This window comes from Passer montanus, unplaced genomic scaffold, assembly GCF_014805655.1.
Source record: "Passer montanus isolate IOZ18808 unplaced genomic scaffold, ASM1480565v1 scaffold13, whole genome shotgun sequence".
Taxonomy (NCBI): Eukaryota; Metazoa; Chordata; class Aves; order Passeriformes; family Passeridae; genus Passer; species Passer montanus.
In genome coordinates, this window is record NW_024359832.1 from 2,559,024 (window position 1) to 2,573,286 (window position 14,263).

General features: G+C 37.0%; 1 protein-coding gene across 1 annotated transcript in view; it reads left to right on the forward strand.

Moving 5' to 3' along the window:
- The window catches only part of SCFD2 (sec1 family domain containing 2), a 187,758-nt gene that overhangs the window by 38,417 nt on the left and 135,078 nt on the right, over positions 1–14,263 (forward strand). The window contains exon 5 of the mRNA XM_039698763.1: positions 10,744–10,919. Coding sequence (XP_039554697.1) covers positions 10,744–10,919 — 176 coding nt within the window. The remainder of the gene's footprint in view (positions 1–10,743; positions 10,920–14,263) is intronic.

Consider the following 14,263-nt stretch of genomic DNA (forward strand, 5'->3'; position numbering starts at 1 on the left):
AAGGTATTCCCTGCAGGTGGCTGTAAATGGCTTTTGGCTGGTCTTGTTTAGCAGATCAAATGTTCTTCACATTTGTTTTGTGTGTTGTGGGTTGGTTTGAGTTAGGGTTTTTTTGTTTGAATGTTTTATGACTACTTAAATATGGGTTGTGTGAATTTACCTTAAGAAAAGAAGTGTAATATTGGGAGTACTCATTCTTTATTTAAGTTCAAAGAAAAATTTCAGCTTGTTCTGAACTACTAAATACCACATTTTACCATAAGGTCTTGTTGAATTTTTTATTTACTTTATTTCTAATTCTGTGACTCATATTCTTGCAAAATAAACCTAGATTGAGTTAGTTTTTGAAGTATCAGTAAAGGTATTTTTGTCTCAATTGTGTCTCATTGTTCTGTGAATAATGTACTGCATGTTAAGTAGTTTCTTCTGGTGTAAGATCAGTAATGGTTCAAGCCCTAATAAAATTGCAAAGCCTATCATATTTGTGTCTCATACCTCTTCTACTTTGCACTTCACTGCTGTGAAACAGTTAGCAGATGGAAGTGAAACACAGAACCCGGTGTAGTGATGGGAAACAAAAATTGTTTTGATTAAATTGTGGTTGGCACATGAGTGCAGGACTGTTTGGCAAACCTTACTGTTACTTTTAAGAAGGGACTGGTGTGATATTGGTTCTTCTATGATCCTGGATTTTTTTGGATAAAGTTCTACTTTTTTCATTATTTTTGTATCAACATTTTTGTAGAAAATAAACCAAATCACTGAGATATAAACATGGGGCCAAGTCTCCTTCTGTGTCTGGTTGTGATTAGAATCGAAGATAATACTTAAAAATGTAAAAGTAAACACAAGTTGCTCTTGCAGAAGGTCTGTAAATATGTCATTTCATTATTTGTATTATTTCCTAATGTCATACTGCAAAGCTTATATAAACTTCAATATGAAATCTTGTTCTTAATAAAAGTATAAGGAAAAGCCTATGTCAATATGTCTTTCTCTAGACAATTTCAGTGATGTTCACAATAGTTAGGAGTAAACACTGATGTGCAGATAAACATTCGTGAACTTTGGAAACAAAGGTTTAATGAAAATCCACGTTGTTACTAATTTTTTTGTACTGTTTAAATCAAGAGAAAATTATTTTGAGTGCAAGGATTAAAAATTTAAATAGCTTTTACTTGCACATATACTGGCAACTGGTATTATTGTTACTAATTTTTTTTGTACTGTTTAAATCAAGATAAAATTATTTTGAGTGAAAGGATTAAAAATTTAAATAGCTTTTACTTGCACATATACTGGCAACTGGTATTGTGTTGTGGGATTTCACAACTAACTTTATTTGTTCATTTTCTGCGATCTGTAGTGATAGTAAGTCAGTTTCTTACATCTCTAAACAAACAAACCAAATTGTCCAGAAAAGGTTGAAATGCTTCTTCTGTTTTTTAAGCACCAGTGAGTCAGTTCTGATACACCTAGATCAAAAGTCCTTCTCTGCAGAAATAAGCTGATCAAAAAGAAAAGCAATATCTATGCACACACACACATATAAATTTGTAAAGTATCAGTTATGAATGCTGATGCAACTTCCTGAAAATAAGTAATTGTATTACCATCTTCTGTTCTCTGCTAAAATTTATTTGGTGGGGTTTTTTCAGGTAAAAAACAGACTGTCTTTACTCACTAAGCTTTCTTTATTTTTTGCTGATATTGAGTTCTATGTTCCATCTCAGTCTTGAAAGTATATGGTTTGACTTTTTAATTTGAAGGGTTTTTTTTAAAAAAAAAAACAACACTATACAGTAGAATGGCCATAGTTTGACTTTTTAATTTGAAGGTTTTTTTAAAAAAAAACAACACTATACAGTAGAATGGCCATTTGTGATAATCAAGATGTGGTTAAAAATACAGGAGCAAGTCCCTTAAGCCTCTTTGTATCTGGGTGAAAAAATAATTCAAGTTCAGAAAATGAAATTCACTGCAATTGCTGTTCTTTTATATCTGTGGGGAAGCAGCCTGGTTGAAAATAAGATAGAACTTGCTGTAATGTGTGCTGTGGTATCTTCATTTTGTAGGGTGCATCAGCCACAAGGACTGTGTTTTACACAAGGAAGAGTTGATGAGTGTGGGTTGGGAGATGCTGATTCTGGCATGCAGTGGGAACACATGCACTTTGGTGGAACACAAAGTATGTGCTTTGTGTGTCTGACAATCACAGAAAGGACTTTAAAAAAGGAGGGGGAACAAACTTCAAGTGGCTGAAAGTGATGTAGAAGTAAAGAACCAAAGTGTTATCACAAAAAGCATGTGCTAAAGGATTTAAGCAAAGATAAAATACATGCTGGTGTGCTTGCAACAGCTGTAGGTTAAAACTTAGGTGGAACGTGGCATTTTGGGTTGCCCAATGCTTTTTTCTCCCAAGTATAATTGTGTAAGCCTCTTCATTCAGTCTCACAAAGGCTGACTCGTTACACCAGAGATGGTGAATTACATATGTACATACTCATATATCATCATGTTTTCCATCCCTATTTAATTGCTTACCACCCAAAATAATTGTTAGGATATTCTCAGCTGCAGAAGTCTTCCAGAAATCATAAGAGAAATATTAAGTCCTGTGAATAGTGTACCAAAGAAGAACAATGACCTCCTTCTCTCTGGGGCAGTGTGCCAAGAACACAATGAAGTGCTTCAGTGTCTGAGAACATATGTCGTAGGGCTAAATGAGGACATGCGCCAGCCACCTGACATTCCTTTGGGAGTGTTTTTTTTAAGACAAACAAGTTGATTCATTTCTGTGAGAAGTTTAAAGTGTTCTGGATATGATTCAGCCAAATTTGTAGATTTCAAGTCCTTTTGCAGAAACAGTGAATTACTGTTTCCAGGGGTTACTTGTTTTTAAGGGCTAGAGGCTCTTTGTTTGGGAGTTGGCCTAGTAGTCTGTATTTATTGACTTGGTGGAAGTGGTTAAAACTAAGTAATAAAATCCAACCCCTATGCATATTTACTCAGGATTTTGAGGAGCATTTGGTAAACTCTGGTATGCTAATATTAAATTACAAGTTTATTATTGATGATAACTCCTGGGAAGCTTAATTCTGGAAGTCAAGATTTCACCTGTTTATTCACACAGTTTGTTGGTGTTTTTTTTAAATTTGCTTTAATATTTGGGAGGGCAATCAGAGCGTATTGTAGACACTAGCTAGATATGATTATTACTTTTCTGTGCATACTGACTTAACAATCAGAAGAGGGAAAACTAAATGGTAGAGTACACAATGAAAGAAACAATCATTTGAAGGGCCAGAAACAAAGTTCTGAAAGACAGAAAAGAAAAAAATTATCAACTCATGTTAGAAGGAAACAATCATTTGAAGGGCCAGAACATTTAAAAACAAAGTTCTGAAAGACAGAAAAGAAAAAAATTATCAACTCATGTTGAAACACCTAAACTATAAATTTGTCAAAGCCTTCAGGATGTATTTGAAAACATGAAACTGTAGATGGTCTAGGAGTCATAAGTCATAACTAGGGTCATATTTAGACATCTGGATTCAGATGCTTAGAATCGAAAATCTTGATTGTATTAGAGTGCTTTAGTTATATTTCTCCCACTTAATTGATTAAGTTTTATTTGTTTTAAGGCATGTAAAAGAATTTCAGAAGTATAGGCAACAGAACTCATATTTAAGTGTGACTTCCATTTTGTAATAAAAGATTAAGGCTTATTAGGAGAGAAAGCTAAAACAGCAAGCATATGGCATTTATGTGAATATAGTTGGGCTCTATAGGAACAGTGTTAAAACAAGGATTTAATCGTACCATACACATCTAGTGATAGAAAATAAACTGCTTTTGGGACAACTAGCTCAATGCTACAGCTGCTGGGACTGAAGCCAAGTCATGTTAGATGTTCAAGCTCACATGGCAAGTGCTAGCTGAGTAATAAATAGCATTCAGCTTTATTTGTTCTGGGTGTATGCCTCTATTCCAGAATTTTTTGAACATTAGCATAGTTGTCACCATTGTCTGTGGCTCCATGAAAGCCACTGCAATACACACCTTCAGATGTGAGATGTGGCAGGCTCTGCCTCCCTCAAGGTCTTGAGGTATACTAGAAAGCCTATGACAGACAGGGAAGAGTGGCTGACCTCCAGTGCCTGTGTTCTGCAGATGTTGTCAAGGTGGCAAAAGGAATGGGAGTCAGTAAGGGCCGGTCACAGCTCTTCCTTGATGGCACAGAGTGCTGTGGGGGCAGGCAGCAGGAGCCTGCCCCTGCCTTGTGGCTCCTTGAGGTATACTAGAAAGCCTATGACAGACAGGGAAGAGTGGCTGACTTCCAGTGCCTGTGTTCTGCAGATGTTGTCAAGGTGGCAAAAGGAATGGGACTCAGTAAGGGCCGGTCACAGCTCTTCCTTGATGGCACAGAGTGCTGTGGGGGCAGGCAGCAGGAGCCTGCCCCTGCCTTGTGGCAGTGTACTTTGGGATGTACTTCAGGGACTGCTCAGACTCCCAAAAGGGACTTATCCTGGCATTGCTGTAGTGGGGACTTGCTATTTGTACTCATACATGTGACCATGGGCTTACCTGGGTATTGGTGTTTCTGCCACAAAAAAGGGAGAGATGTTTTTTGGTGGGAGATGAGCATGTGCTGTTAGAAATAAGCCTGAGACATCTGTTTTCACTCTGCTGTAAGGTTTAGAGATCTTCAGGTCCAGAGCCTTATTCTGGAGAAGCCAGCCAAACAGCATCCCGTACTGGCCTACTTTCCTTTTCTCCAAAGAACTAGGGATTAGTTGATGTTCTTCTTTTCTTTCTTAACAGTTCAAGAGCTGGATGACTTTTGAAGTAAGCTAAACAAAATTTGAGATTAAATTGTTTTCCTGGCGCTTGTTATTAAAGATTGTTATTGAAGCTTCCCAAGAAGTACAAAAGAATTTTGCGTTAATAACAACATCTGGAAATTAGACTAACAAGGAGATGTAAGGGGCATCATCTGCCCTGCTAAACTGCTCTGACTCAGTTTATCAAATATCCAGCTCCCTTAGCAGCACAGTTGCCCAGCTGGCTTTGTGGAGTACAAGAGCTTTCTACATTCCTCACAAGTATCCAGCATTGCTACTGGGACAGATAGGTCTATGTTGCTCAGACTGTGGACAAGGAAAACAATTTGTCTGGATTTCTTCAGCCCTCTACTGACTTGAAAAATCTCATCTGTGAGCACAAGCATGCCAAGATTGTTTCTTACTCTTCATTCTTTCAAGTGGAAAATGGACCTCAGCAAAAGGATTCCAGCCAGTGAAGCTCTGTGTTCTTGCATAAAACGGAACCAAGTTAAAAGCTGTGTGTATTTGGCGGTTCCTGCAGTCTTGGAAGAGCATCCACTGATTTACTCAGTTGGTCTCAAAATGTACTTTCCCCTTGACTTGTTTCCTTGTCCCTGTGGAGGTAATTAACTAAGTGTTATATGAAAAAAATAAGGCCTGGATGTTTGGAACAGTGCATTGATAATTCTGACCTTTGTTCTTTAAACACCTTGTTCATCCATAAATTTTTATTGGATGCATAAGCACTTTTAGATTCTGAATTTTAAAAAAGTACTTCTACCAGTAAATCCATCTTGAAAAATAGTTATATTCTTGAAGCAATGCCTACATTGCACTACATAGACTGCAGCATTAATTTCAAATGGAAAAAAGTAATAGTTTTCAAATTTTTTCTTAATGTCTATAAATGTGGTTTGTCCAGTTGACTTTTTGTTTAACTGTTAAGGTGAAAGTCTTTCTGTTCCACTTAGTCTACTCTTGCTACTCAAACCCAGATTTTTGACAGACCTTTAATATCAGTTGCTGGTAATTTCTGCTATAGTATGTCTGTGTTGAGTGATCTACTTTGCCAGTAATAGAAATACTTCTTCCCGTCAGACTAATTGTGCATGTAATCATTTGTACATGTATTATGAACTGCATATATTTTATACGGTAAAACATTGAAAATGTTGATATTCAATGCTGTTGTTTTCATATTTAGCAAAAATTATTTATTCAATTAATTATTTAAAACAAAAACAACAACAAAACCAAGAAATGCCTTCTGTAACTGAAAAGTAGGCAAAATTGTTCTGCTGTTCTTTTGGGATCTGCTCTAAATTCTTGAAAGTTTGCGGTGGAATTCAACCAATATGTTTACAAATTAATTGTCATAGGAATAAAGGATTGAAGGGGGCCATTTATAGTGAATTAAGTCTGTGAACATTTATGCAGCTGCTCATTAGATACTCATCAAACCTCACCTTAGAACAAGTTACATTTGTTTGCCTCCACTCTTGCCTCCACTACTGGAAGACTGATTGATAAGTGATGTTTCTTAATATCTTGTATAAATATATTCATGTATTTTTTATCCCCATTGGTTGTAGTACCAGTATTGAACTTTCATGTAAATATTTTTTATGTATTCAAAGAGACCTGATTTTTTTCCAGCTGATGCAGGGACCCCATATAAGCCAAAACAGACATTTCTGTTTTGCACTCCTATCATTTAGCTCACCATCATCCTAATTGTTATAGTGACCTCTCTGTGCATGCATCACAGTTTTGAGTTAAACTTCCAGGAATGAGAGTGATTTGAGCTGCACAGAGTGCTCCTGGAGGGAGGCTTTGTATTGAGGCATTTCTATGTCCTCTGCCTATTGAAGCATTCTATGGCCTCTGTTTTTACTACAACTGTATCACTCGAAAGGAATCGTACCTGCTCTTTTACACTGAAGAAGCCTAGACATTATTTCCTTCTTTTGTCATTTCCAGATTTTAACTGTACATTTACAACTCTTACCCTGGCCTCAAAATGCATCATTTTTATACTGATAAATTTCATCCCACTTACATTTGTCCAATACTCAAAGCAATCCAGATCTGCTGGCTGCTCTTTCTCCCTATTAATGATGTTCCAAGCTTCTGACAGCACCCGTTTTGGCATCATTTATTACCAAAACTTGTACTATTAATATGTACAAGCACGAAGAAGAACATTCTTACTTTACCTTTTCTTTTTATATAGTAGTTCTTCTCTATTGCATATGACCTGCCATCTGGTTTTGGGTGTTTCTTAGGTATCTTACAATTCTTGTAATCCTAGTCTTTTCCCACTCAAATATGGTTATGGCACAATTAATGCTAAGTTAAATCCATTTGCATTGTAATTAATTTGTTAATTGGTTACATCTCAATTTGACATGATGTTCTTTGATAAATGTACTTTGCATTTTATCCCATTTTTAGGTGTGATGTAAGATTTTTTTTTCTTAGGTATTTGTCCGGAAGCTTTTCGCACTCTTGATATCAGCTAAATAACGTAGCTAATTTCACCATTTCTTTGACATGAATTTTAGATTTATCTTTTCTTAGGCTAGTCTAGTCTCTGTTATGTATTACCTTTTTATCTTCCATTTATCAGAGCCCTAAAACACAGGGTTGCTTCATCACACTGATGTTTGGTGGTTTTTGGGTGGGACAGGTCCCTCAGTAGTGAGATTGGTCACTACTCTGTCATGTTTCTCTTACTTCTGTAATATCCTGCATTATTATTTCATTCTGTTTCCCAAGATTTTTTCTTTAGTGCACAAATATATTAATTGTGCCAAACTAGCCATTCATTGTTATTTAGCTGAATTAGTTCTCACATATCATCAGTCTGTTTTTCTTACCTGCTCCCCATCCTCCTATATTCTGTTAAGTTTTGGGTTTTGCTGGTACTTCCCAGTGACTACTTACTGATTTCATCCTCTCTCTTATACTTGTGAAGAGGCTTGAGGCTTCAAAGTGTTGGGGTGATTTGTGTTGCTGTTATTGAAGTTTGTAGTTGTTTTTATTTATGTGTGTGGTTGGTTTTTGTTTTGTTTTAATATTGCTTTCAGTATATGTCATTTTTTCAAGTCCTAAATTGGGATTTAATGTAGTTGACTGAGTTTGGGACAAGTGTACCTGTTTCACACATTCTGCTTAATAACTGTTAATGGCAAAGGTTATTTTTTAGACAATATGGAATTCCTGGCATTAGTGCAAAAAGGTTACCAGTATTTTTAAATCCCTTAACAGTGGTTGAGGTCAAGCTTTTCCTTTCCACATCCAGGAATTTAAAAATTATCAAGTGCTTTGTCAGCATAATGTATTTCTCACAGGTCAGGCTTTGATGCTCACACAGCCTTCTGACTATGCATGCATCTAGAACTTGGAGAGGCATATGACTGAGATGGAGCAGGAAGAAGAGAGTAGGACAAGACACTTATACTAAAGTCCTTTTGGCAGTAGTTGCCATATTCTGCCTGTGAACCTTGAAATATGCCTTAAGAGAACAAAATGAGAGCTGAGACATGATGTGGTTGAAATAGATCTCCTCTTGATTTCTTAGGACCTATGTACAACATTGCAATGAAACTATTTGAAAAAACAGAGGGACTTCAAAAATCCAAAGGGCTGGTAGGGTTGAAATTAGATTAACCATAGTCTATTGTGCTGAAATCTCCCTCTGAGCAAGCAGCAGGGAAGATGATGAGGATTTAGGCCTCAGGAAAAGTCATCTAATTGCTGATTGCCACCAATTACTTTCCCGAATTCCTTTCCTCAGCTACTGGAATAGTAGAATACTGGAACTGTGTTTATCAGCCAGTTGTCCAGGGAGATTGCTGTGTAGAAGTTGGCTGGAACTCTCAAACCCTGGATCTGAGTGGTTCTATGGGTATTGTAAATATCACAGATGAGATGCTGCGCTCCTTAATGCCAGTAAAGTATTGTTAATGACTTGCTAAGGTCAGGATTTTCCTTGTACTCACATATGTGTTGGACTTTCTTTTGGTGGTATTCTGAGGGTGGGAAAGAATCTGATTGTTTATCTAAAATGGTGCTGAATGGCTCTCAAACTGATCCGGTGCTTCATCTGGATTTGCTTTCACAAGGAACAATGTGGAACAAAACTCTTGATTTTTTTTTTTTAATTGAAATCAGAAGTCTTGAAAGCCCTCCTATTTTTCTGATGCATATGAGGGAGGGGCTGGCAACTGCACGTTTTCTCAATTGAAGCAAGTTATCAGATTTTGAATATGCTACAATATATCAGGACTGCTCTGAGTAATAATGCAGTCATTATCAAAGGTATGCTGCAAGGCATCATGGACTGACATTTTCAAATCACCGTGTAAATCTGCCTGACACAGCTTTAAAAGAAATAAAACAAGACTGAAAGCTCCAGTGTTTAGTCTAAAAACACACATGGCCGTGGTTGCTGTTTTAGCCTATGTGGGCTAACCGTGGAAGCCTTTTGTCAGCCCTCTGGCCTACTGAGTGGTGTCAGCTTGATTTGTGTGTTAATTTGCTGACTTTTTGGTTTGATGCTTTCCATTAAAATTCACATAAAGAGCCCGTGTGTTTTCGCTTTATTTAGCAGCTTTCCCAAATCTAAATGTTCTTCCAAAGACCGCCCTTGATATCACTGAAACTAAGAGGAAGAGCTTTCAACATTTTCACTGTTGGAATAGTTTATTTGCCATTTATGTGATACTGAAGGGATGAAGGCAGATGGGGAGCCTTGTTAAGTGATGATATAACCAAACACAGAGAAGGAACACAGTGGCAGTTTTACAAGATTTTTTCCTTTACAGAAAAATTCCGACCGAAATGATCAGTGTTGTAAGCTATGAACCACTTAGCATCAAGACACCCTCATGTCTTCCTGGCACCAAAGATTGTCCTGTTTAAGTTAAAGGATCCTCCTCACTCTATCTCATTTATCCCTGCTTTTTATGTCTGCTTTGCTTGAGGAAGATGACTTGTTACTGGCAGAGGCCTCCAGGAACCAGCCCTGGACTGGGTGGCAATCCAGACTTGCAACTAGGATGGTGTTTTGACATCATCTTTGCCTGTCTGTTGATGGCAATTGCCATCATGTGTAATTGCCATCTGTGGTGATTTTCTTGGGATAGATGAGCTGCCTTCCTTCCTGAAAGAAATCCCTTCCAAAATATAAATTGCTTGAGCAGTTCAGCTGGCATTTTAATGTTGGATGGAACAACAGCTAATCCTGTAGTGTTCATCAGGCCCAAATGGTGCCCCTTATGCTCTTCTAATAAGAAGAGATCTGCAGGATTGTGTGTGGGCATTGGGGTGTTTATTTTCAAACAGCTGGTGAAATCATGCTGTGGTTACTGCATGTCAGAAACTGAAGGGTCACACCTTGGAAGTGTCCCTTCCAAGAAGAGCTCCAGAAATCAGTTCCTTGTGTCACTAACATTATATCTGCTTCTCGAGTCAAGACTAATCAAAAAATGTGCCCTCAGGAAGTGATGGGAAGATTTGAATTTGCTGTAAGGTAAAAAGCTCACAAATTCTCATTGGACTTCTGGTAAAAAAAAGAAAGATTGTTTAGAAATAGTCATCAAATATTATTTCCCTAACTGAAATGAATGTTCCTCTTTGTCTGAAAACAAAATATTACCCTTTATGTCACCATCTGTTGTACCTTGTTAAAAACCTGCCATATTACATGCCTCAAGGCACAATTCATGGATGATGTAAGTCTTTGTCCTGAACTGTTGCTGCAGCTGAAGCACCCAGTGATTGCAGCAAAACTAAGATCAGGCCCATAGTGGAGAGGCCTCTAAAGTTCTCTATAACCTTTTCACTGCAATTTAAAAAATTTAGTTTTGCATTTGTCTCCACTGATTGCTGTGTCCTGTTTTCCTTTCTACAGGCAGAGTCACCCCCGAACAGCTCAGCTCATACATTCAGCTTTTCCGAAACAATCTCAAAGCTTTGGAGAACCACTGTGGTCTTCTACAGCTTGTGCTGGCCACAGTCCAGACTTTGAAACACCCCCAGACTTCCAAATGGGACAATTTCCTTGCCTTTGAGAGATTACTTCTGCAGGTACACATTATGTTTAATGGTTTGATTTTCCATTGCATTCTGTAGCTTGTATTTCTTTATGAAGAAGTGTTTGGGATGTCTTGCTAAAGAGCTGTGCTTTTTTACCAAATGGGTAAAAGGAGTGGGAACCTACATATTTATTCTTTTATAGTTATGTCTAAGAAATTATATAAATAAAGGAGTACTCATTAAAGGTGAAGCCTAAGATAAGTAATCTGAATTGGGTGACAGTTCTACATTTATAAGAAGTTTCAAGAAGATATAACTTCTGGCATTGCCTAGGATTGTTGTTGTTATCATTATCGTTATCATTATCATTATCATTATATACTTATTGGAAAAACATGCTGAATCAAATGCAGAGAGGAGTTTGTAATTATGTAAGTGTAAAACTTGTGTAATTTTCCGAGTTGGAAATTCCACGCACCAAGAGAGTGAGGTTTCTCTTGTTCAAAGCTGTCATCTACCCTCAGTTTTTCCCACCACCACATTTTTTATGGCATCCTGTTTGTGACCACAGTATTATTTATATACCATTTTCTATCACATTTGGATTTCTCTCAGGAAATTAAGAGTTAGTGGTATTTTGAACTTTATCCTACTAACCTTTGGAGATGTACCAAACAAAGAAGGAGCTTTTTCTAAGAACCTAGTAAAGCTAATTTCTGCTGATGTTCACAGAAAGCTTAAAATATTTCTTCCTGCACTTTTTATTGTTTTAATCAGCTTTGAAACTCTAGCAAGAGGCATGTCTTGATTAGCAAACTACTAATGAAGTTAATGAGTCAGCCTTACATAAGTGAAAAGCGGATGGCTCTGTCAAAATCAGGTGTTTAGAACAACCAACCAATTTGATTCTCCCCACGATCTCTGGCAGCAGGGCAGAGTCCCTGGTCCTTCAAGAGAATATGCCCATACTTCATAGCTTGTAGTCAATGGCTTCCTGCGAGGTTTGGAAAGCAAAAACCTGCAAAACTTAGATAGCAGCAAGCTCTTGTCTAAATTCATTTTCAAAACTATTGTCTCTTGGTAAGACTGAAATATTTTTGAGCATCATAGGCAACTTTCTTTATTAAAAAAAAAAGGAAAAGAAAAATTCACACTTTAGGTAAAAGAACTCATTCTAGCCATTCTTTAGTTTTGCTGTAGAGGATGGGACTGACAGCCCATAGTCCCCTTCTCTCTCCCACAGTGAGTCATGTCACATAGCTCTTCTCAGAGGCTGGCTAAATTCCATCTTAAAACCAGTTCAGCTTTAGAATTAAAGCTGCAAGCTCAGCATTGTTTTCACAACAACATACAGCTGCCTATATAAATGCCATGCAGTAAATCAGCAGGGAATGGGAAAACAGAGGTAAGGAACAACCAAACTATATATTTCATGAAAAAGAAATGCTTAACAAGCGCTCTCATAATTGTAGGTGGCTTTGGATTATACCCTCTGCCTTCCATCCATCACATTAAGGTAAACTGTGTTAGCCAAAGCAAACTTTCTAGGCTAACATTTCTAACTGTTCCTTAAGCACATACTTGTTTTCAGTAGTTCAAACAACAGTTATTTTGAATTACATAGACTATTTTGAAGACAAATCTGACATGCATTATCTGCTTCTGTGTGCATGGCCTGTTTCGAGCTGTTGACAGGGGTTTGCAGGGAGAGCAAAGTGTTGAGACCCAGAAGATATTAGAGATATTTTTATTTTTTAAAAAATCAACTAGGACATTACTTTGTGAATGGTTGGTACATAGCACACTGCACTAAATTTGGTGCTGTGATAGTTTATTTCAGCAGTACTACTGAGTACATACTGAGTACATAACATTTGTTATGTTTCATATAGTTTAAAATAATAAATCTTAAAGAATCCTCAATAAAAAGTACTTGTTTCAACATGAAAGTAGTATTGTTTCTATTGTATATTGGAACAACATGGAAGACAACTGTTTGTAAAAGATCTACTGGGACTAATATTGTTAGATTCTGACAGTGTAGGAATTCTAGATTTTCTGCAGATGCATGCGTGTCAGACTCCAGCTGATGCTAAAGGAGATAATGCAGTAAAAACAGTTGATGTTAGAATCTCAGATTTCCCCAAAAAATAAATCTGCACAGTGTTGGAATTTCTGTCATTACTGGATCTCTCTGATAGCTGTCATGATTCTCTGCTTAGTCTATTTCATGCTTTTCAGAAAAACACATTGTTAATAAGAAACCTTTAGTCTAACTATTACACTGAATAACCTTTTTGTTTTTTCTTTTTCTCTCTACTCCTTGATTTACCCTTTTCAATTGCAAGTACTCAGTTCAATAAATGGTCTGCTAGAGGTCAAAACAGCCCACTTTACTTTTTTGTCATAACTAAAATCTTTACATTTTTCAGCCTTATGTTGGCTCATTAAATTTTTTACATCTGCATCAAGGAAGTTTGGTTTTGACTGTAGATCTGCTAAAAGTGCAGCTGCATATTTAACGCAGTGTTGTTCTCTCTTTAACTGGGGTGGATGAATAGTTTGAGAGTGAAATTAGATTTCAATGGAATCATGGTGTTGACCTCAAAGGAAAGAGGATCATGATCTAATAGTATTGCATCAAAATTATTCATTTTGTTGATCAGAAGTTTTCTCTGTGTTCTACTGCTCTACCTCTGCACATGACAGAGCTTTCACTACCGAGGAGTTTTAAATGCTGTGTGAATTGAAACAGTTTTTCCTGTTTAGCAAGGAGATATCCTACCCCACTGTATTTTTCTTGTCTTGAGATCCTCTTTCTATTTTTTCTCATTCTGACCATCTGTAAAACTGATAAATGGGAAAGTGAACAGAGACCAAATGCTGCACCACACAGCCTGTAACTCTCCAGTATTCCTCATGTGACTGCCTTGTTTCCCTGCAAGTGAAGATTTAATATTTAGTGAGGTAACAAAGTAAGAATGAGTGTTGCCACTCCATACTTTTTAGCTATATTCCCTGTTCCTCTAAAATGTATGTCTTTATGGTGGGCTTATTAGGCAGTATTGGCCCTCGAAATACAAAGGCACAGGAGGAGCTCTCTCCAGAGTAAACAAAATGTGACATTGTGAGAGAAAAGAAACTTGCTGTTTTTAACATATACTATTCATATATTTACTGAGCAGGGATTTTTGCCTCCAAATTCAGTTTAAAAGTACCCAGCAGATAGTGAGAATAGGACCATAATGTGTCCAAAGGAAAGTGTTGTTTCTCTTTGAATGGCACTGCTCTAAAACTGCTGAGGTTGGGTGCTACCTCTTAGAATTTGCTGAATCTTTCTGGCATAACTTATTCTCAAGATTTAAGAGTAAAGTATTTGCCATACTGAGTAGAAG